Source organism: Humulus lupulus, chromosome 2, assembly GCF_963169125.1.
Source record: "Humulus lupulus chromosome 2, drHumLupu1.1, whole genome shotgun sequence".
Lineage (NCBI taxonomy): Eukaryota > Viridiplantae > Streptophyta > Magnoliopsida > Rosales > Cannabaceae > Humulus > Humulus lupulus.
The window spans coordinates 14,210,618-14,236,765 of NC_084794.1; the positions used below are offsets into that span (position 1 = coordinate 14,210,618).

Here is a 26,148-nt window from a genome sequence, read left to right on the forward strand (position 1 = left end):
TCCCAATCAAAATATATCTATGATATTTTGTCTAAGGTCAAAATGACAGGTGCTAAAGGAATCTCTACTCATGTTGCACCTCGCACCACCCTGTCTCGGAGTAAGGGGGAACCAATGGCAGATTCGTCACTTAATCGAAGCACTATTAGAGCGCTTCAGTATTTGACCATTACTCGCCTTGACATAGCCTATATTGTCTCTAAATTGAGTCAATTTCTTCAGACTCCTACAACCACTCGTTGGCTGGCTTGTAAGCGTGTTCTACGGTATTTCAAATATACTATTACATATGGAATTAGTATCAAGGCAGGCTCTACCAACACACTCACTGTATAAGGGTTTACCGATGCGGATTGGGCAAGCTGCCCTCATGATCGAAAGTATATTGGTGCCTACTGTATGTTTCTTGGATCATGCTTGGTGTCATGGAGTTCTAAGAAGCAACAAGTATTGCTCGATCAAGTAAGGAGTCAAAGTACCGAGCATTGGAAAATGCAGCAAGCGAAAATGGTATTGCTTAAAAAGCCTTGCTAAATGAGATGAAGATTTCAACTCAAGAGCCTCTTGCTATTTGGTGTGACAATATTGGAGCCACATCGCTTGCTGCAAACCCAGTAAACCATGCTCGCACAAAACACATAGAAATAGATGTGCATTTTGTGCCTGAGATGGTGTTAAAGAAGCAAGTTGAAGTTAGATATGTGCCCACCTATGAACAGCTGGCAGATGTTTGGACAAAGGGCCTCTCTGTTGAAAGGTTTCTGAGATTTAGAGACAAGCTCAAGGTTGTAAATTCTCCCTTTCGCTTGAGGGGGAATGTTGAGCACAATTGTATTAGTCGTGAGGCTTAAGTAGTCTAGGCTGACTTTATTAGTCTGAGTCAGCTAGTTCGTTAGAGTTTGTAACAGAAATGTTGTTACCTTCCTAGATTCTTGGATTGGTTGTTAAAATCTGTTATCTTGCATTAACCATTCTTTTTTCTATAAATTAGAGGCTCTACTCTCTGAACTTTCAAAATAGAGTTTTACACCATTACAGTATCTCAAATCTATTGAGTTTCACTGAAACTAACATGTAGAAGCGTTGAGATGTTGTTTTAGTACTTCGCAGAGTTTCGAGTAGAGAGGCAATTATTATTTTACAAGTAAATTTTTCGGTACATCTCATGCTTAAAAGTAATATTTTGGTGCATATTTTGGACACACATTACTCATTTACTTTCAAACACAAGAAAAAAAACTGCATTACACTTAATATGTGAATAACATTAATTACTTATAACTACTTTATATTTTCTCTTTCCATATTAATTATTTTTAGATCTCCGTTGATTGTAGTAACATTTCACTGCTTTATGTTAGTGTGTCCCACATGGAAAGTGTGGGACCACATTCAACAATATATAAGAGTATGTGTTACTCCACTCATCACTAATTAGTTTTGAAATGGAACCTCATGTTACTTAGACCTTCCACCCTTATGCTTATACTTTCTACAATTACTATCCACATCTATTGTCTAAACTACATCCCATTATACATTGTTACATGGTATTTGAGTCTAAAAATGCTCTAGCGAGCATACTCGGTCAAAAAATAAATACTTATAAAGTAACTTGAAAAATAGCCACACAAAAAAAAGCACCACAACCCATAGCTATCCAAATAAATAAGTGAGTCAAACGAACCACAACCGGCCAAATACTATCCAGAATAATAGTGAGCCAAAAGAGTCACTAATGTTTCAACAGTTCAAGATTGGTGAGCATAAATAGTCACCATCTTGTGGGGGATGTTAGTGTGTCCCACGTGGAAAGTGTGTGAGCATATTCAACAATATATAAGAGCATGAGTTACTCTACTCATCACCAATTGGTTTTGAGATAGAACCTCATGTTACTTAGATCTTTCACCCCCTATACTTATACTTTCTACAATTACCATCTATATCTACTAAACTACATCCCATTATACATTGTTACACTTTAGATCTTTAATATGTTGCCTTAGTTGATTAAAAATCAGACCTACTTTAATTTTGGAAATAAGATCTCACCGAATTTTTTTTGTTTTGGGAATTTAGTTTTTTGTGCTTAAAATTTTACCGCTCGCGTGGTTGTCTTCATTTTCATATAAAAAAATTGATTATAATATTTTAATAAGATAGACTCCATCAAAATCATTAGAAAATATTAATATATATATGTAAATATATTATTCATTATATTATATGATACTTAGTATTATATGGTTTTGAACTTTAAATTTTTTTTGAAATTTTGGATTAATATTATGGGTTGAGGTGTGTTATGGAAAAAGATATCATTCAACATTAATTATGTCATCACATTTTATATTATTTTTGTCATTATTTATTTATTATTGATGTAAATGAGGGATTTGAAGAGAAACAGGTATATAGGTTGCAACTGGAAGACCACTGATGATCTAATTGAAAATCGTATAGAGAATCAAAAGAAAAGTATTTCTCTTAAGAACTGAGCAAGAACTCAATGACCTTGAGTTGAAACACAGTGAATTTCCAGAGAACACTTCATATTAAGAAAATACACGTACAGATATCATAGCTTTATTAAAGTAAAAAAGATAATACTACGTACATATAATCTGGTTATCTCTGTGTGTTGTAGTTATAATAATAAGTTGTGTTGTTCGCATATATATATATATATATATATAGCTATCATTGCTAACTAATATTAAGAGCATCTCATAGTATGTATATAATATAAATATATATATGTTAATCTATGTCGTTCCTAACTATTGTAGGAATACAACTGGAGCTCCTAGAAAGAACTCCAGCACTCTTCCTTTGACCAGTAGTAGTCCCCTTATAATCCCTAGGACTCAGAGACTTAGCCCTACCACTCGAACTCTTCTTTAAGATTTGTTTGAAAGCCTCGGCTTGGTAGAGAAGAGGATGAGTCCTGCCAAGCTTGTTGAACCTGGAACAAGCGCTCATGTGCTCTTTCAGCGCCTCTTCTCGCGTCACTCCTTTCTTCTCCATCTCTTCGTTCACCGCCTCGGCGCAGATCCCACACACTAGCTTGCCCGAGAACTTGCGGCGTAGGCGGCTTATGTAGTCGGCCGTGCACTCCTCGGCCATGCCACAGCATTCGCATTTGGCCAGCTCCTCATCCTCCGATATGGCCGGAAGGTCCTTATGACCGTGATCACCACCATCGCCTTCATTGTTAATGGCGGCTAATTCCTTGGTCATCATTAGCTCGAGTGAGATGTCAGACATTGTTCTTTGAAGACTTTCCATTGAGAGTTTTGGAGGCGGCAGTGGCTTACTTGTCAAGTTTTCTTGTTCTCTTGAGGATGAGCCCATTAGGTTTTCTCTGTTGGGAGCCATGATAGAGAGGACTTATCTTACAAAGTAGCAAGCTATAGCTAGTAGATAGTTCTCTATCTCACTCGGTTGATCATAAAATTAAGGGGATATATATAAGTAGAATTACATGTGAGAAGCCTTTGAGGGCAAATTTATGTGGACAAAAATGTAATTAACTTTTTTTCTTTTTCTTTCAAAAGAGAAAGAAAAAGGTAAACAAATGTGAACATGGATGTATCTGTGATAGATAAGAATTAGGATTATATATGCTAAAAATCACGTGTTTAAGTTTAGTAACTCGATTTTTGATTCTTTGTCCAATTTTAATGTCTTTATTCATGTTCAACCGATGAATGAATGACAGATCATTTATAATTAATTTTCTAACTCTATTATTTTTGCTTAAAGATTCGAAATGATATATAACATACATTCATCAATTAGACATAAATTAGGATAACAAAATTAGGGAGAAAATCTTGATAAATAGATTAATATTTCCATATATTTCTCTCGAATACTATAATGTTCTCTTACAATGCATGGTGGCTAATTTTACTCACTAATGGATCAAGTAGTTCTATCTTAGCGTGTATTTTTTGGATTTTAAGTGACTACTTTGCCTTACAATTTCAAATAGTTTTTTTTTCTTTCTTTATATTGAGCTCACTATTTGAATTAGTTTAGTTTGAATGGGCACCCTAAAGTGATTTGGCTCTAATATCATTTTAAGAATCATAGAGTTACATCTCAAAACTAAATAGTAATGAGTCTCGACTACTGATTCATTATAAATAAATCAAAATGTGTTTCCTAGGGGTGGGACACCTAATAGTATGAATTATATATTTTAGATTTCCCATAAATATATAATAGTTTCTTAATTTAATTATAATAGTATTTCTACTATTACTTTCTATATTATCTATCCATATGTCTTCTTCTAATATTTTTTTTTCATTATAAATATATATATATATATATATATATATTGGTGCATATCATGCAGCTCCTCAATCGCTTTCATATCTTCTACAATATTTAAATTATATTATAAATACCTATTTTTAATTTTGTTCATTTTGTAAATTAATAGATAAATACCATATTGTGCTAATTGTTATTATTCTAGCTTTGTTTTCTTAATTACTTTCTTTCCACGGGAAATAAACATGTATATGTACATTGTCCACTGGTCTGAGATCAAAGAATTAATAAGTATACTTTCATATTTATATTACTTTTTGTCCCTAAAAGCATTAGAGATATGACCATATAAAGAACTCCCAAGTATAAGATTTCACGAGAAATTAAATTAACATATCATGTGATCTACATCAACGAGAGAGATATTATTAAGTGTATATATATAGCAATCCCTATATATGATCACAGGAATCTTGGAAAACAAAATTAAAAGTAGCTCTTTAATTTTCTCTTGCTGTTTAATTCTTTAATTTGCAGCTGCAAAAGGGAAAAATAAAATAAAAAGCTATGGATATGGTACATAGTACATACATTTAGTAAGAAAAAGTAAATACAAATCACTTGTATGTATACTTTAAAAAGGCCTTTTTACAAAAAAAGATTCAAGCTAAAAGAAAGCTTTTAGAATAAGGTATAACCATATTTGGATCTAATTGATTTGGACCGGACACTACTTGTTAAATACCGTTGTACTATTAATTAATATGAGAGAAGAGAATACTTCCTACCCCACGTAAAAATTGTGAGAAAACTCAAAGATAAGGAAGCCTATATAAGGCCTTGTTTGGCATTTTTAATTTATTTGTTTTTTACTTTTAAGTTGTGTTTTGAGAAATGAGAATAGAAATTTTCATCAAACAAGAACCAGGATATTGATTTCTAAAAATAATTTTGTTTGTTATAAAAAAAATCTAATACATGTATTTAGATAGAGAAAATATTGTGAAAGTTTTAAAAAAAATAATGAGAGACTAATTAAATAAAAATATCATAAGAAAAAAAATGAAGAGATGGATATATAGTGATGAGAGAGAAAATATGAAAATGAGATATTTATAAAATATATATATATATATATATTTGGAGAAAGTAATGTGAAAAAATAAGGAGAGAGATTGAAGTGAGAAAATGAAAAGAAATCAAGTGTATGAAGACATGCCATTGAGAGAGAATAAAATGAGATGACAAAAAATTGAGAAAATAAGAAAAAAAGTTAGTAGAGACAAAGTGATAATAAAAAAAATAATAAAAGAGAGAGAAAGTGCTACTAAAAGAATGGTGTGAGAAAAAGTAATAAAAATAATTAAAAATTATTTTTTATTATTCTAAAAAAATATATATAATATTATAAATTGCTTAATTAAAATAATGTTAAATATCCTAACTTGTTTTCAAATTAATAACAATTTTTTGGTTTTAAAAATAAAAGATAATAGTTTAGTATCAATGTTTAACGACTTATATAAACACTATAAGGCAGTTTAAAATTTCATGTTATATGCATGAGAACTTAGTAAAAAATTTAATATGATTATATAAGTTAATATCACAAATATATAACAATTTTAATTTTTTAGACAAAAATACCCTTAACATTCAAACATCATTTTTTTCTCTCAATCTGAACTCTCTCTCTAACATCTCTCACTCTCTCTCTCTCATTCTAATCTTGTAGATCTAAAAGAAAATACCAAAATTAAAAAAAAACATATGAAATAGACATTTGAGTGATAAAATATGAACCTCCAAAGTTTTCGTTAATTTCAGTGCAGAATATCGAAATTGCATCGAAAAAGTATCGTTTTTGCCAAAAATTAAGTTTTCATTATTGCATCGCAATAGCATCGAAACACCATCGATTTTGCATCGAAAAATTATCGTTTGGGCCAAAAAATAAGTTTTCACGATTGCATCGCAAGAACAACGAAACATCATCGATTTTGCAACGAAATTGCATCAAAACACCATCGAAAAAGCATCTTTTTGGCCAAAAATCAAGTTTTCATGATTGCATCACAACAACATCGAAACATCATCGATTATGCATCGAAATTGCATCGAAAAATCATCATTTTGGGCAAAAATCAAGTTTTCATGATTATATACCATCGATTTTGCATCGAAAAATTATCGTTTTGGCAAAAAAAATAAGTTTTCATGAATGCATTGCAAGAGCATCGAAACATCATCGATTTTGAATCGAAACAGCATTGTTTTTGCCAAAAATCAAGTTTCATGATTGCATCGCAAAAGCATCGAAAAGGCATCATTTTGATGCAATTTAGATGTTTTTTTATGGTGTTTTGAAGCAATTTCGATGCAAAATCGATGGTGTTTCGATGCTCTTGTGATGCAGTCATGGAAACTTGTTTTTTGAGCAAAGCGATGCTTTTTCGATGCAAAATCGATAGTGTTTCAATGTTGTTGTAATGCAATCATGAAAACTTGATTTTTATCCAAAACGATGTTTTTTCGATGCAATTTCGATGTTCTGCACTGAAATTTGACGAAAACTTTGGAGGTTCATATTTTTTCACTAAAATGTCGGTTTCAGATGATTTTTATTTTAATTTTAGTATTTTTTTCAATATCTACAAGACTAGAATGATAGAGAGAATGAGAGAGTGAAAGAATGAGAGATGTTAGAGAGAGAATTTAGATTTTGAGAGAAAATGAGTGTTTGAATATTATGGTATTTTTGTCTTAAAAAAATTAAAATTATCATATATTTAAATTAATAACTAATATTTACATATTAAAAAATTTTACTAAGTTATCTGAAAATGAAATTTCCCTTCCATCATTGGGTATGTATTTGATTTCACAATTTTATTAAAATATATTCTAAATTAAATTCAAAAGTTATTTCACTACTACATCGATCAAACACACTTTTGGTGATGCGATTTTTAATTGCATTAATTAGTGAAAGTCCTTAAATGGCTATGATGACTTTTGTGGACTTTAGTATATACTTTTTTTATATCAGTAAACGTCACAAAAAGCTTCCTTGCATTTGGAAATAATTATTTTTGTCGACGCAAATATGATTAGCATCAACAAAATACTATAACTTCTATGACTTTTATTGATGCTTTAATTAGAATGACTTCAAACATTTTATAAGTTCATTTGCTGTTCAATTAATGTATCGATCTAAAACATATAGCATATCTAAAATATCTGTCTTCTCTTCTTTTTTATTTTTATTTTCTTTTTCTTCTTCCCCTCTTCTCTAATATATTTCTCCTTATACAAAATCAGTTTTGTTACAGCCAAAACCCAGAAACTCTAGTGAACAATACAAAAACTCTAATGAACCCAGAAACTCTAGTTAATCTAAAATCTCTAAATTTCTAACAGCTTAAAAACGGAGAAAACAACACAAAAATTCCAAAAAAAATAAATCTCAAAAGTGATCGATGTAAATTCATTACAAAGATAGATACAATAAAAAAACCAAACCTAAACTCAAATTGAAATTGAAATGCAATACTCAGCATGTCACAATCACGATGAAAAAAATAAAATCAGTAGCCTAAATCTTGAATCATGAATTCAGTAACTAAAATCCCTAATCACAAAAAAAAAGAAGAATGTTGTCACTGATGTATGTTTGTTCTATTTCATATATATTAGTCTTATATTTCATAATGTATGCAATGTGTTTGATGTAATTCTTGAATGCACTACAAAAAAACGTCACTTTTGCTGACGCGTTTTTGCACCGGCAAAAGTCGTATGGGATTTGCCGACGCATTTTTGCGTCGGCAAATGCTGACTACGAAATTCTGTCGGTATGAGACTTTTGCCGGCTCAAAACGAACTACGCCGGCAAAAGTACTTTTACCGGCGCAAAAATGCGCCGGCAAAATAACAGTTACCTGAGGAAAAATGTTTGCACGAAATTGTGAAAAACACTTTTTCCGGCGCAATTTTACGCCGGCAAAATCTTAGCCTTTGTCGACACAAAATCACGCAGACAAAAGTGACACTTTTCAGCGGCATAAAATTGCGCCGGCAAAGGGTAAGTGTAATTCCCCAACTCCAGGGACCGCTACAGAGCACATTGCAAACAGTGCTAAACTCGCTAATCGAGTTGTTTGGCCATAAACGTGTAACTAAGTGTGATTAGCGGTTTAGGGGTTAAAAACTTTGGTTAAGATATAACGTTTCACTAGAACATTTACTGTATACATTGGGATCCCAAGAATATAATTTTAGAGTTTATTACAAGAAAGTGTTTACAACAGGCCGTTCTAAGCGGCAAAACAGGGTTCAGCCCTAGTTCCACTTTCAAACCTCGCCCAGGTATTGGTCGAGCAGCTGCATATGTACACGTCATCACCTAAGCTCTCCAACTCAAGGATGGTCCAGCTTTCTTTTGCCTTTACCTGCACCACACAGCACCCGTGAGCCGAAGCCCAGCAAGAAAACTCATATGCTCATAAACAGTCATATCATGATTTCAAGTCATATCCGGCATGCCTAGCATTCATAGCTCTACTCAGCATGCAAATGTATTCAAACAGATGCTGGGGTATCCAGGACAAGAAGTCCTGGCCTTCTGATTGGAGGACTATCAAGTCAATCCTAATCAGATGAGTGTCGTAGCACTATAGGTTCCGATAAACCATGCTGAGTGACCAACAAGCAAGTCACTGGGGCCTCCGTGCCCAAGCCATGCATATGATGATCAAAATGATCATGCAGAGCTCATAGCTCTGATCAGATGAGTGCATATCACTTGAGGTTCTAGTAAACCATACTGAGTGACTGACAACCAAGTCACTAGGGGCCCAGTGCCCATTTCCCGCAATGGCTCTACATGGCTAGCCCTTGGCTAGATAAATGCTTGTTTATATTCATCGAACTTGAGGTCGATCCTGCATTAATGCTCTTTGAGTCATTCGATGCAGATGGTCGATTAAGGTCCAATCGACAAAGCTTGCACTACACACTAGGGTTGTCATGACTAGTGAGTTAGCGCAATGTGACCAGTGCCCAGCACCACTGCCGAACCTGACTAGTGAGTCACGGCTTCACAGTTGATGCTAACACCTTTGCCAAACCTGACTAATTAGTCAGTGCGTGACCAGTGCCCAGCACCACTGCCGAACCTGACTAGTGAGTCACGGCTTCACAGTTGGTACTAGCACCTTTGCCAAATCTGACTAATTAGTCAGTGCCATGCATGAGTAAGCAATGCTACCAATGTGTATCATATACCAATTATCCAAGAATAGGGCATTCATCATGCTTACTAAACAGTTGCTAGCATAATTATAATCATGCACAAACACAGAGACTCAAGCTCTGACCAATCTCATATTCATCATTCATGGCATGCCCTAATCACATGTTTCTCGTGCATCACATGCATCACACTTAATCATCCAACATGCCTCAATAACAATCATATGCAAATGGGCAAGATTGCCAAGCATTCATTATGCTATCAATGTTCACATTCAACATCCAACATGCATCAATCATAGCCATGCATGTCACATATGGGGTGCAGTTTTCTTACCTTTGGTCCAAGCACAGGTTACCAACAAATGAGCCACAAGCACGATCCTGATCCAAGCCTCTAGTGTTAACCTAGTCACAACCACAAATGATGATCCAATGAGTTCAAGTTCTAAAACCAACCCTTGAACTAAAACTTAGCCTCCAAGACATCAATCCTCACTAATCCGGGTAGTAGGAATGATCCCGAGGCCTAAAACCATGTTCCCGGGGTCAAAACACCCAAACGGGCTCAAAAGCCTGCCTGAGCCGCGGCCCTGGCACCCTAAGCCGCGGCCCCCAGCACCACCAGAAGCAAGCGCCGCGGCACCCAACCCAAGGGCCGCGGCGCCCAGCAAGACAGAGAAGGCACCTGCTTCATCGAGCAAGGGCCGCGGCGCCCAAGAACAGGGCCACGGCCCAACTTCGGGGCAGCCATTTTTCCTTCGTTTTAACCTTTTAAAACCTCCCAAAAACATGTCTAAACATTCCCAAATCATCAAATCAAAGTTCCCAAACCCCCAATGGTCCAAAACCACCAAAACCCGAGGTTCAAACAAACTAAAATCTCAACGATTCACAAAGTCCAATTCAAGCTTAAAAACTTTCAAAAACTTAAAACTTAAACTTGAATTACCTCCGATTGAGTTGTTTCCAACTAAATCCTCCGGCTAATAAGCTTCTAATTCTCCTTAGGATTGCTATGCCTCGATCCTCGCTTGATTCCGAGTCCTAGAACTCAAGATACCTTCGAAAATGCGATCGGGAACGAAAAGGGAACTTTAGGGAGAGAGAACGTACAGAACGTTCCTTTTATTTTCTTAAAAGGTTACTTCAAGCTTAAGTAGCTTCTAATAAAAACCTAATGCTCGGGGTCCCGAAAACAGCCCCGGGGACATTATAGTCAAAACTTCCAGAATTTCCCCCTGATCTTACTAACTCCCAATTTATCACAAAATATTAATTCCCATTACCCAATAACCCGGTAATGCTCTAAATATCCCTTGACTTACTCCAAGTCAAGCTTAAATCCCGTTGTGACTTTCCCACTAGCTTACCTCCTAGGATCATCTTGTGCTGGGTAACCCTGGCATAACCAGATACTAACAAAGCACCACACTCATTTCACATATATACCAAAAATGCCCGAAATGGCCAAAATATGAAAATCACCCAATTAATCACAAATGGGTTCACATGCATATTTAATACACCTAAACAAGCATATTATCATTAAATAGCATAATAAATCAATTATGGCCCTCCCGGCCTCCTAATCAAGGTCATAAACCTTATTAGGAAATTTGGGGCATCACAACTATCCCCTCTTTACAGAAATTTCGTCCTCGAAATTTACCTAAACCGCCCGGAATATCAATTCCGCACAACTGAGTCCAATTCCCAGGTCGTTCTCTCGACCTCGCTGTTTCTGCAACATACCTTACATCAAGGTACACTTTGTTCCTCAGAATCTCATATCTCAACTCATAAATTCTTTCAACCCATGTCCACTGCATGGAAATGCATAACAATGTACCACCATCGGAACCAAAACTATGGTCCAACAAAAGATAATCTGACTAGTCCTGTCCAGGACTCAAACTGTCATACTAATCTAGGCTCAACTTGCCTTTACTCATCACCCCTTGCCATGGTGATTCTTTAGGAAAACACAACTTCCTCTCTGGAACTTCATGTTCCTGCTTTTCATTTTAGTAACACTTTTCCATTCAGTCTGAGAAGTGAGCATCCAAGCTCCAACCTCTAATAATGTCTATGGTCCCCTGAACCATCTCATGATCCAGACATAACATTTCACCCATCTCACTCCAATGGAAGGGTGACGAACATACTCCACCATACCTTATCTCATAAGGTACCTTTTCAACTCTGGACAATTCTCCCTCTGATTATCATCAGTCTGAGAACAATGAACCGTACTGAGTTCCATCTATATATTCATCGCCTCCCCTCACTCCTCCATAACCTGGAAGTGACAATTCAGTTTTCATCTAATAAGATAAACCTTAAATTCTCATGAAGGCACACCGTCTCTTTTACAACACTGGTCTAAAATGACCCAAGTCAATCATGTTGACCCACTTTCCTGGGTAGCTCCACCGCGAAACCCATAGCGATGCTTTCTTATTTCCATTACAGAGTACCCAAAGGCTGCAATAACCTTACAGATCCCGGATACCTTGTCTGAACCTGTTAACAGGTTAAGAACTTTACCACACATTCCATTATGCCCCTCTCCATCTCAGGCCATCATCATAAAACTTTCATACTCTGGTACACTGCCATGATGCCTGAACGAAGAGAATCAGAAAGTGACATGAGATTCATCCAGAATCTCCCATTTAATCCCTGTGTCCATCAGACCCCAAGTCTGATCCTTATGACCCTTGTATCACAATTGATTCATACCTGATACTGTATCACCCTTAGCTAATCCAACTAAGACTTCCATTCAATCTTTCTTATCTGCGGTTCTCTTAGTCATTCATTCCTTTTGATCTTCTCTGAGATAGAAATCTCAAACACAAAACTAGCCACCTAGCCCACCAGAAACTCTACACTAGCTCTGGTCAGATCCTTTAACCAACATGTTGCATAATCAATCATTTATGTGTATCACTGAGGTGTCATAACAACCTGTCAATTGATTCTGATCTGTAAACAGAAACTCAGAATTCTTTCCACCAATCACATATAATGCCATGCCCACCCATGGACACTCCTGCCTTCTAAGGTAACCCTTGACCTTAGCAAATTCCACAGTGAACTCACCACAAAATCATCGCCCCAGACGATCACAAGTTCCATTCAAATAATCCCTTGAATGCTCTGTTCATCTGATTCATAAACATTTAGCATTAACAAGTTCAGAACACAATCCAGCACCTCCTTATGCTTTTACTTGATAGAAACACAACCTTTTGCATAATCTCTTTCCCTGATACCTAACTGGTGCTAACCAGATCAAAGATCAACTCTTGAGAATTCCTTCTCACTCAGTGTCTAAGCCTCAAGTTTTTACAAATCTACTAAGCCATTTAATACAATGCCCTCAATTCAACTCTATCCTTGGCACTAATCAAACCACCATTTTATCTCTTCATATCACAGAAATCCCGGCTAATCCCCTGAAAACACATTCAGGAACTCATAAACCAGCCCAACCTGTCCTGAACCCACTGACACAGTCTAAGTGGTATCCCTCACACTAGCTAAGAGTTTTATGCACCATTCTGCCATAAAACTCTAGCTCTCCACACAGATATCATTAGCATACCAAAGCTATGCATAATGCCAACCGCCTCAAGGCTTTCTATTCTCAGATCACACCCAAGCCAGTCATAACCAGCTTTACTCAACCACTGAGGGATTCTTTCCATAACCCAACTTACCTCTCAAGTCACCAATACAATATCATTTTCCCCTCGCAACTTGACCATGTGATCAGCATATCAACTTTATACCTCTCTATATGCAACAAACAAAGGCACAGCATGGCACCAAGGCCAAACAGCATAACTCAGAAATCAAAACAAGGAAACTGACCTACCACTCCTGAGGAGCTAGTCTCAGTCCCTGACTCTGACTGCTCTGGAATAAACACTCGAGCTGGAGTCGAGCTGTCTATCCTCTTTTGCTCAAACTCTCTTAGTCTTGGGCAATTCTTCTTAAAATGTCCAACCATGTCACATAAGAAACATGCTTTTGCTCGGCATTCTCCCAGATGATGCCTCTTGCACCGAGCGCACCCTGGGTAAGGCCTCCAGCTTTCATTCTTACTTGCTCCAATAGATGGAGATACCACCATCTGAGCTCCATGCCTCGTGGCGCTCTTTTCCTCATCTCTGATGTTCTCAACAGCAAGAGCCATCTCTACCACCTGAGCATAGGTAGAGACTTCATGCGCTGGGGCAACTCTAATGCCCTGAGCTATACCAGGATTCAATCCTTGAACAAACCTTTCCTTCCGAGCCACATTTGTGGGTACCATGTCTAAATCAAACTTGGTAAACCCATTAAATTTATTAACATACTCAATTACTGATGTCTTTCCCTGAACAAGATTCAGAAACTCATTCATCTTGGCAGCCTTGGCCACATCACAATAATACTTTTCATTAAACAGCTGCCTAAATTCTTTCCAATCCATCACAGTTGTGTCTCGTGTCTGGGATATCACTTCCCACCACGTCTGGGCATCATCCTGCAGTACAAAAGTAGCACAGATCACCCTATCGTGACCTACCAGCCCCATACTGTCAAGAATGGAACTGATCATGCCCATCCATTGCTCAGCTCTAAATGGATCTAGGCCTCCCTCAAAAACTGGAGGGTAATACTCCTGGAATCTTCCACAGAGAAATTCCCATCTGCTCTCAACCCTAGGCTGAGCCAAATCTGGTGCCCTTCCTGGCACAACACAGGAAGAGGTGCTCCCCAACAGATTCTGCTGCTGCCTCAAACACCTGATCTCTTCCTCATGCCTCTGCAATCTTGATTGCAAATCTGTGACTATCTGTTGAAAACTCTGAGGGGTAGATGAGGAACTCAACCCCTGGCTGAAACTCCCAGCCTCTGAATAACCACCACCAGGCCTCATATCCGCCTTGGCTATAAACCTGTTCTGCAGTCAATAACTTGATCCATTAGCCACAATGAGCATATCATGAGTTTTTCCCCCACGGGATCAATCTTACCACACCACATTCACAAATAGCTTGCAATGCTATAAACATTCCCAAGGCATTCATACCTCAATCAAAATCCCTGCTCTTCCAACACTCACACCATGCCTCAACTCAAGCATGCAAATATCACAAGTATGTCATCATGGAGCAGGTAATCAAATGATCATATTCATAAATATATTCACGGAGCATATAATCAAATAGTCAAGAGCCAAGCTCTATTAGAATCTCATGCTCCCTAATGCAATGTGCAGGTAAAGCATTCACAGTCTATTTAAGCAGCTAAGCACATAACTACAAAAATAGTTACCACTCCTTGAATGAAGCTATCTTCAGTGATGAGTGTACATGCCCAGCTTGTCTTCAGGAACACATAAACCATGGCATGCTCTGATACCAAAATTGTAACTCCCCAACTCCAGGGACCGCTACAGTGCACATTGCAAATAGTGCTAAACTCGCTAATCGAGTTGTTTGGCCATAAACGTGTAACTAAGTGTGATTAGCGGTCTAGGGGTTAAAAACTTTGGTTAAGATATAACGTTTCACTAGAACATTTACTGTATACATTGGGATCCCATGAATATAATTTTAGAGTTTATTACAATAAAGTGTTTACAACAGGCCGTTCTAAGCGGCAAAACAGGGTTCAGCCCTAGTTCCACTTTCAAACCTCGCCCAGGTATTGGTCGAGCAGCTGCATATGTACACGTCATCACCTAAGCTCTCCAACTCAAGGATGGTCCAGCTTTCTTTTGCCTTTACCTCCACCACACAGCACCCATGAGCCGAAGCCCAGCAAGAAAACTCATATGCTCATAAACAGTCATATCATGATTTCAAGTCATATCTGGCATGCCTAGCATTCATAGCTCTACTCAGCATGCAAATGTATTCAAACAGATGCTGGGGTATCCAGGACAAGAAGTCCTGGCCTTCTGATTGGAGGACTATCAAGTCAATCCTAATCAGATGAGTGTCGTAGCACTATAGGTTCCGATAAACCATGCTGAGTGACCAATAAGCAAGTCACTGGGGCCTCCGTGCCCAAGCCATGCATATGATGATCAAAATGATCATGCAGAGCTCATAGCTCTGATCAGATGAGTGCATATCACTTGAGGTTCTAGTAAACCATACTGAGTGACTGACAACCAAGTCACTAGGGGCCCAGTGCCCATTTCCCGCAATGGCTCTACATGGCTAGCCCTTGGCTAGATAAATGCTTGTTTATATTCATCGAACTTGAGGTCGATCCTGCATTAATGCTCTTTGAGTCATTCGATGCAGATGGTCGATTAAGGTCCAATCGACAAAGCTTGCACTACACACTAGGGTTGTCATGACTAGTGAGTTAGCGCAATGTGACCAGTGCCCAGCACCACTGCCGAACCTGACTAGTGAGTCACGGCTTCACAGTTGATGCTAACACCTTTGCCAAACCTGACTAATTAGTCAGTGCGTGACCAGTGCCCAGCACCACTGCCGAACCTGACTAGTGAGTCACGGCTTCACAGTTGGTACTAGCACCTTTGCCAAATCTGACTAATTAGTCAGTGCCATGCATGAGTAAGCAATGCTACCAATGTGTATCATATACCAATTATCCAAGAATAGGGCATTCATCATGCTTACTAAACAGTTGCTAGCATAATTATAATCATGCACAAACACAGAGACTCAAGCTCTGACCAATCTCATATTCATCATTCATGGCATGCCCTAATCACATGTTTCTCGTGCATCACATGCATCACACTTAATCATCCAACATGCCTCAATAACAATCATATGCAAATGGGCAAGATTGCCAAGCATTCATTATGCTATCAATGTTCACATTCAACATCCAACATGCATCAATCATAGCCATGCATGTCACATATGGGGTGCAGTTTTCTTACCTTTGGTCCAAGCACAGGTTACCAACAAATGAGCCACAAGCACGATCCTGATCCAAGCCTCTAGTGTTAACCTAGTCACAACCACAAATGATGATCCAATGAGTTCAAGTTCTAAAACCAACCCTTGAACTAAAACTTAGCCTCCAAGACATCAATCCTCACTAATCCGGGTAGTAGGAATGATCCCGAGGCCTAAAACCATGTTCCCGGGGTCAAAACACCCAAACGGGCTCAAAAGCCTGCCTGAGCCGCGGCCCTGGCACCCTAAGCCGCGGCCCCCAGCACCACCAGAAGCAAGCGCCGCGGCACCCAACCCAAGGGCCACGGCGCCCAGCAAGACAGAGAAGGCACCTGCTTCATCGAGCAAGGGCCGCGGCGCCCAAGAACAGGGCCACGGCCCAACTTCGGGGCAGCCATTTTTCCTTCGTTTTAACCTTTTAAAACCTCCCAAAAACATGTCTAAACATTCCCAAATCATCAAATCAAAGTTCCCAAACCCCCAATGGTCCAAAACCACCAAAACCCGAGGTTCAAACAAACTAAAATCTCAATGATTCACAAAGTCCAATTCAAGCTTAAAAACTTTCAAAAACTTAAAACTTAAACTTGAATTACCTCCGATTGAGTTGTTTCCAACTAAATCCTCCGGCTAATAAGCTTCTAATTCTCCTTAGGATTGCTATGCCTCGATCCTCGCTTGATTCCGAGTCCTAGAACTCAAGATACCTTCGAAAATGCGATCGGGAACGAAAAGGGAACTTTAGGGAGAGAGAACGTACAGAACGTTCCTTTTATTTTCTTAAAAGGTTACTTCAAGCTTAAGTAGCTTCTAATAAAAACCTAATGCTCGGGGTCCCGAAAACACCCCCGGGGACATTATAGTCAAAACTTCCAGAATTTCCCCCTGATCTTACTAACTCCCAATTTATCACCAAATATTAATTCTCATTACCCAATAACCCGGTAATGCTCTAAATACCCCTTGACTTACTCCAAGTCAAGCTTAAATCCCGTTGTGACTTTCCCACTAGCTTACCTCCTAGGATCATCTTGTGCTGGGTAACCCTGGCATAACCAGATAATAACAAAGCACCACACTCATTTCACATATATACCAAAAATGCCTGAAATGGCCAAAATATGAAAATCACCCAATTAATCACAAATGGGTTCACATACATATTTAATACACCTAAACATGCATATTATAATTAAATAGCATAATAAATCAATTATGGTCCTCCCGGCCTCCTAATCAAGGTCATAAACCTTATTAGGAAATTTGGGGCATCACAGTAAGACTTTTAGCGGTGCAATTTTGCGCCGGCAAAAGTCTATTTATTTTTACCAATAAAGTCTTTTGCCGACGCAATTTTGCGCCGGTAAAAGTCTATTTATGCGCCAGCAAAAGTCTATTTATTTTTACCAATAAAGTTAATATATATTTATTTTTATAAAATTAAAATAAAATATGAAATATTTAAATATTATTATTTAATAATTTTTATTTAAAATATGAAATATTTAAATATTTTTATAAAATATAAAATAAAATATTTTTATTTAATAATTTAAATTTATGTTGAATTAATTCTCTATTAATTTTTAATTCATTTAATAATTATATTAATTTATTTAATAAAAATTCATTTGTAATAATTAAAAATTAAATTATAATTATTAATGTTAATTGTCTCAACTAAACATAAAAATATTAAAGTAGCGTAGTCAATTAAAACATACATTGTGTTCTAATAATATAAATTAGAAATAAAGAAAAAAATGTCTACAAATGGGTAGTGTTGTGCTCATCATCCCCGCCTTTGTCAAATGCACCATCGTCATCGTCATCTTCATAATAACTGGTGGCCAACGATTCCTAGCATTCATCCAGCTTCTGTCGCTCCATATCTTCAACCAAAATAATTAAGAAAATATTAATAATTATCTTAAATTAAAAGAAATGATAGTCGTAATTTCATGATTCTTTGTCTGCCTAATTATCATTAGGTGAGAATAATATTTGCAAAAATAAATATTTATAATCACCAAAAAAATGCAGTTAATTATGATTTCTTATTTTTCAAATATAAAATTATGATGTGTTATGCAAGAATAAATTAATGTGTCATATGCAATTTTATAATATTATATTACAATTAAACTTTTATTTAATAATTTAGTTGATTATTAATTATTACAATATTATTTTAAAAAATCATTTAAATATTTATTAATTATAATTAGAGTTTTACTAATTTATTTAATTAAATTATAATTATATTTAATTATACTTAAACTTTAGTTACATTAACCTATTAATTAGTAAGTAATAACAATTTTATTTTAAAATTATTTATTTACTAATTAAATTAATTATTATTTTTCCTTTTTTAATAATAATTAAATTTTAACTGATTTATTTATTTATTTATTTAAGTGTCATTATATTTGCACCCCAAAATTTGATTAATACCACAATTTTCTTAAAAATTAATATATGTTAAAAAAAATTCAATTTTGCTTATATTTTTTCTATTACATATTCTAAAAAGTACATAAAAATATATATAATATTTTGTTAAAAAAAGCATTTTTTTTCTTCTAAAAAATTATACATTATTTAAAATAAAATGATGAAAATAATTAAGGATAATAATATTAAGTATTTGAATAATTAATGTTAATTTTCGTAAGTCTAAAAAAATTTGGGTAGCATAACAGCTATATTTTTAACTACCAAAAAAATTTTAAACTTGCAAATTACACACAAATCCAGAATATTCCCAAGACATGCAAAAATAAAAACATAACAAATAATAATTTCCTACCAAAATTAACTATACACATATTTATCTTAAAAAAACATATACAAACACATACATACACATATTTATCTAAAAAATACAATTTCATAAACATACATACCTAAGAAAAATATATACAATATCTAGTTTTTAATAACACAAAAATAACCTACACAAATAATATGATTTTTTTAAAACATATATATATACACACGGAAAAAGTACATATTAACAAAAAAAATTACAAAATATATAATTGACCAAAAAAGTATAACAAATATAGAAAAAATTACAGTGGGGGCTCGGCAGAGGGGCAGAGGTGCTCGGGAGATCCTTCACAGTGGCTCTTGGCAATTCCTAAAAAAAATAACTTAGCAAACAAAAATATATTTAAACCATTAAAATAAAATAAAAATTAAAAGATAATACCATGGATGGTGGTGTGGAGGTCGTGCGTAGGGCGGAGATGGGCGGAGAAGGGTGGGAGAGGGGCGGAGAGGGCCATGAAACCAGAGAAAGGGAGAGACTAGAGAGAGAGGGTGAAGGAGAAAATCTGTAAAATTTTCGAAATGAGGAAGAAGGGGTGGGCGGCTGTGTTTATCGCTAAGACTTTTGCCGATGCGTTTAGTTGCGCCAACAAAAGTCAAAAGTTGCGCCGGCAAAAGTTCCTCCTGCTGCCCTAATTCAAAACGACATCGTTTCATTTAATGAGACTTTTGCCGGCGCAACGAAACGCGCTGGCAAAAGTCAACCCAACTACCATAATTAAAACGTGGACTTTTGTCGGCGTGTTAGGTGAAACGCGCCGGCAAAAGTCTTTCCCACATGAGTTTCGAAATGGGCAAGGTAGCAATTTTCCCGCTCAACTTTTGTCGGCGCATTTCGCGAAATGCACCGCTAAAAGTCTATTAATGTAATTTTTTTAATTAGTGTAATTGTTAATCTTGAGTCACATCAGCCATAATTAGACTATTAATTAGGCCTGAAATATTTCATAATTAACGAGGATTGTAAAACACTACTACCCCGGGGTGAGATCGACTATGATTCACACCGATAACAGAACTTTGACAACTAACAGTCAACAAGAACAATCTTGGTTAGTGAAATTGTTAATCTTGGAACATCCCGCAATAAATCAGATTGTTGATTAGGTCTGAAACACTCTATAATTTACCAAGGTTGCAAGAAACTACTGTCCCGGGTTGAGATCGAATATGATTAACACCAACAGCTGAACTTTGACCATTAACATTCAACAAGAACAGTCTAGTTAGTGAAAATGTTTATCTAGAAACATCCAACAGTCAACTAGACTATTAATTAGGTTCGAAATACCTCATAATTTGTGCTTTGGTTGCAAGAAACTAATGTCCGAAGGTGAGATCGACTATGATTCACATCTATAGCAAAACTTTAACTATCAGCAGTCAAATTGAACGATCTTTATTAGTAAATTTGTGTATCTTGGAACATCCCGCACGTAATCAAACCGTTGATTAGATTGGAAATATCCCACAACTAGCCAAGGTTGTCAAAAACTACTACCTCGAGATAAGAACGATGATGATTGCACATTGAATTTATAAAAATTTCAGGCACTTTTGATGGCGAATTTCACGAAATGTTCCACTGAAAGTGTTTTTCCAGGCGCATTTCGCGAAATGCGCCACTATAAGTACTTTTCCCGGCGCTTTTCACGAAATGTGCCACTAAAAGTCTATTAATGTAATTTATTTAATTAGTGTATTTGTAAATTTTGAGTCACATCGGCCATAACCAGACCATTAATTAGGTCTGAAATACTCCATAATTAGCCAAGGGTTGCAAGAAACTACCACCCCAGGGTGAGATCGACTATGATTCATACCGATAGTAGAACTTTGATCACTAACAATCAAGAAGAACAGTATTGGTTGGTAAAATTGTTAATCTTGGAATATCATGTGGGCAATCAGATTGTTGATTAGGTCTGAAATACCCCATAATTTGTGCATTGGTTGCAAGAAACTAATGTCGGGGGTGATATTGACTATGATTCACATCGATATCAAAACTTTAACCATCAATAGTCAACTTGAGCAGTCTTTATTAGTAAAATTGTATATCTTGGAACATTTCGGGCATAATGAAACCGTTAATTAGATATGAAATATCTCATAATTAGACAAGGTTGTCAGAAATTACTACCTCAGGATAAGATTGGTGATGATTACAAATCAAGTTTATAAAATTTTCAAACACTTTTACCGGCGCATTTCACGAAATGCGCCACTATAAGTACTTTTCCCAGCGCTTTTCGCGAAATGCGCCACTAAAAGTCTAAACACATATTTGATCGCCAAAAGGTGAGGACTTTTGCCAGCGCATTATGGAAAAGCGTCGGGGAAAGTGACTTTTATTGACGCATCACGGGAAAGCGCCGGCAAAAGTGACTTTTACCGGCGTAAAAAAACGCCGGCAATTATTTAGACTTTTGCCGGCGCGTTTCATGAATAGCGCCAGTAAAAGTCACTTTTGTCGGCGCTTTTTCGAAACGCGCCAGCAAAAATCATTTTTCTTGTAGTGATGATTAAGATAGGTTGTGTAGTTTTAGTTTTTATAATTCTCTCAGTGTGTTTATTTTTTCATTTTATTAAGTGTTGTTTTTAGGATTTGTACTATAATGTTTTATATTGTAATTTTTTAGGAAAGAAAATATTTATTTAAAGGATCAACCTAAAATCGAACCTGTTTTTCATCTTGGGGTTGAGGATGTAAATGACAAGATGTGGTTTCACAAGCTTTTTCATTGCGGTGAATGCTTAAATAGCTCGATAACTTGTTTTATTGTTGTTTCATTGTTTATGTTGGGTTGTTGTTATAAGTGCTTTAGTTGTGTCACTGTTTATGTTGGGTTGTTTTATAGTTGTTGTCATTGTACTTATACTTGTTTGTTTTTAATTTTCAGCACATGCATATCATCTTCTACTACCTCAGAAAGAAAGAAAGGTATGTGAAGTCTCCTATGGCCTCCTTCACAACAACTGATTACATTTTTTTTTGTTTAATTAGCTTCTGGTATTTTATTAATTTTATGTTGTTTTGCGGTGATTGTGGGGGTTTCTGTAGCCTTGTTTTAACAAATTTTTCTGTTGAAGATCATCGGTCTAGGCTTGCTGTCTTATTTTATTCATATGCGATGATGAAGGAAGTGGAAGATGTGGACAGTGATAGTGAAGCTCCAATCATGGCCAAAGGTCGAGGGAGGGCTTTGAAGTTGGTGAATTGATCATGCATATCAAAGTAATCAACGCTGCAACAACAACAAAGCAACACAATACCTATTGTTTTTAGATGTTTTTTTGTTTTGGAATTATGTAGTTTAAGCTTTTGATATATGCCCATGGATTTCGAATTATAGATATTTTTCTTTTTATATTTAGTTTAATTCATTTTTATATAAAAAATTCTGAACATTTGACAAGTTTTTTTTATCAATGTTTAACATAAGATTTTATCCAAAATTAAAGATTCTCTTGACCTTTTGTTTTTGCCAAAATGTTGTCTATAATTTATGATATAAGTAGTTGTAATTTTAAAGTTTTTGTACCAATTTTAGTTTTTCCAACGTTATATCAACACCAAAGCAACACAACATAAACCTATTAAGAAAACAAATCATAAACATCAACCTTACAACAACACAACGCAACATCAAGAATATTTAAAAAACTATCTCCTCCAACCAATTTATAACATCAAATATTTAGAAAATAATTATGTCTTAGTTTCAGTAAAATCAATCTTTTTGAACCAACTAATAACAACAACAAAAAATCAGAAATATAGTCATCAGGGGCGGGTAGTCTTCCTTCACTTGATACTATAATTTACTGTGTGTTGTTTTGGGGTTGCAATTTAGTTTCAGCAGTAGTGTTTGTACAAAAAGGTATTCGTATTTGCAATCTCTTGGTATCAATTCCCTACTAACTTCAAAATCAATGTAATTATTGTTATCATCCCATTGTTCGTTGCTCTGTATCAGAATTGTATTGATTCCATTCCCTAAAAAGTAGAAAATACAAGTTTTTGTTTAAAATGTTAACTATGGAATTTTTACTGGTTATGTCTCAGGTTTAGTGACAATAATGCCAACACAACCTAACAATAACGTGACAACAACAATGATTAAATTAAGATTGTAAAATATCCTTCTTGTACTCATAATGCTACCCAGGTTTCCAATTCAGTGTTTATCATTCCATATTTTCATAAAGAGAAAATACCAGTTTGGCCCCTCTATTTTTTCCAAATACGCGATCGATCCCTATGTTTTGTTAAATGACAATCTGGACCATGTGTTTTACAATACGGGTCAAAATAGTACCTTATACCCAATTTTGGTAAAAAAATTCAAATATAATCTTTCATTCTCAGCTTCTCGACCACTTTTTTCACTTCTCAGAACTCATCACATCACTAACGGCCCGATAATTGATCTTATAATTGAAAATATTTTGACCAAAATCGGGTCTAGGGTACTATTTTGATCAATTTTGTAAAACACGGGGTCTGAATTGTCATTTAACAAAATACATGGCCGATCGCGTATTTGGAAAAAACACAGAGGCCAAAATGGTAGTTTCCCTTTCATAAATAATAAAAAAGCAACCAACTTTTAGATGCAAATATCATTAAAATATGATAATAAACGAGTGTGCAACATAATTTGATGAATAAATTAAAGAATTGATATAAAAAAAAAACCACTAACCTGATAATAGTTGAAATTCTGTTTTTAGTAATTACCAAATTAGTTCAAACAAGTAGTTTAGTTAAGATGTAGAATTGTAATTGAATGTTGAAACAGATTTCAAATCTATCGTGACAGAATGAGGATTGGTCGTGACAGAAACTGAACACAATAAAAAGACAGTGCAAAAACAATAAGGAACACACGAATTTTTATAAGGTTCATAAAACTTTTCAGATAACCTACTCCTTGGGGCCACACCCAGAGAGTAAAACCAATTAATAAAAAATCTCAAGTACAAACATATTGATTTAAACAAAACAAGATTAATTCTTGAGAATTGTCGAACCTTTGTTGTACTTCTCTTCAGTAATCTGATTTTGATTGAAATGTCTAACCACTTGAACTCCCTTCAATGGTCAGCGATGCATCCTCCCAAAGCAAGGCTTGTAAAAATCTCCTACCAGTGACCTTAAGAATTGTGTTCAAATTACAAATTATATTTGGTCATGAATTTGATATAGGCACACCATAAAACTAAACATTGAGTTTACTACAAGATCACATGAACAGTGTGATCTTGAATACAAACTATGAACTCTCACAAATATAACAATTCACTCAACAAAACAATACACCAAGGAGTTCATTTTTTCTCAAAGCCCTAGTATCCTATTTATAGAGATCATTTCGTGCTCAAAAGGGCTAAGAAAGAATCCACAATAAAAGAAAAAATATTTGATGATATTCTTGATTGATGAAGATTTGCCAATCAGTTGACTCTGTTCTGATAGCCACGCGAATCGCGGGGACATCTTATGTACTGCCCTAGTTACTCCAAGACCGTTACTGTGGACTTTAAACAACGCTTAACTCACTAAATGAGTCATTTGGTTATAAACGTCCATCTAGGTGTTATTAATAGGCTAAGGTGAAAAATCTCGATCAAAAGGAAATGATATATTTTATTTAAAACATAAAACTGTACATGGGCCCATAAAAGCATTTACAAGTTATTTACAATCCAAAACGGTCATTACAGTGTAAAAATTACAGCCCACCAACCTAAGTGGAAAAATGTAGGGTTAATCCTTAGTTCCTCTAAGAAACACCTTGGTCGTGGTGGTCAAGCGACCGCATATGTACACATCACCACCTAAGCTCTCCACTCAAGGCTGGGTGGGCTTTTCTTTTCCTTTACCTGCACCACATAGCACCTGTGAGCCAAGGCTCAGCAAGAAAACTCATTACTGCATGTATTCAATATCAACAGATGATTATGATAATCATACTGGGCTTGAAGCCCAAATCAGATAAGTGAAGATCAATAAAGATTCTGATAACCGTGTTGGGGCTTGCAGACCAATCAGATAAGTGACTATTAAGTCATACTCTGAATAGATGACTAATAAGTCTATCTCTAGGGCTTTGCACCCTAATCAAATAAGTGACTACTGAGTCACACACTGTGCAGGTGGCTAATAAGTCAACCTCTAAGGATCTGTTCCCTGTATAGATGACTAATAAGTCCATCTCTAGGGTTCTGCTCCTTAAATAGATGGCTAATAAGTCCATCTCTGGGGATCCGCTCCCTAAGCCATGTGACATGTCGGTCACCTAAGCCTTTTGGCTCTGGCTCTAAGTAACTAGCCTTTAGACTAGACAAGCGCTTTTGTTTTCATCGAACTTAAGGTCGATCAAGCATTTCAGCTTATGTTGATAATGCTTATTTCGATTAGATCTAATCTTTTCGGCTTGCATTAAACACGCTAATACCGTTCTTAACTCATAGGTCAATTCCATACGACCAGTGCTCAATACTACTGTCGAACTTGACTTATGAGTCACAACTTCATAGTCAATACCACTCACAAGTAAGCAAGATTGCTAGGCATTTAATATGAAATCAATGTCCACATAGAGAGCACTCAACATGCCTCATTAATAATCATGCATGTCACATACTGGGTGTAGTTTTCTTACCTCTAGTTCGAGCGTGAAACAAGTTAAAAATGACCTTGGAGAACGATCAACCCTTTGATCCTTTAGCGGTCACCTATTCATAACCAAACATGGAATTCCATCAATGAAATCAATAACAAAAGGTTCATCATCTAAACCTCACTCCCGGGACT

General features: G+C 35.8%; 1 protein-coding gene across 1 annotated transcript; it reads right to left on the reverse strand.

Moving 5' to 3' along the window:
* Nucleotides 1-2,538: 2,538 nt before the first annotated feature.
* On the reverse strand, nucleotides 2,539-3,454 carry LOC133817344 (uncharacterized). The gene has a single exon (XM_062249839.1). It carries the CDS (start codon nucleotides 3,379-3,381, stop codon nucleotides 2,764-2,766), a length of 618 nt encoding a protein of 205 aa, XP_062105823.1. The 5' UTR covers nucleotides 3,382-3,454; the 3' UTR covers nucleotides 2,539-2,763.
* Nucleotides 3,455-26,148: the final 22,694 nt, after the last annotated feature.

Excerpts from the sequence above, each read along its gene's own strand:
- LOC133817344 (XM_062249839.1), bottom strand. The coding sequence starts at position 3,381 with ATGGCTCCCAACAGAGAAAACCTAATGGGCTCATCCTCAAGAGAACAA.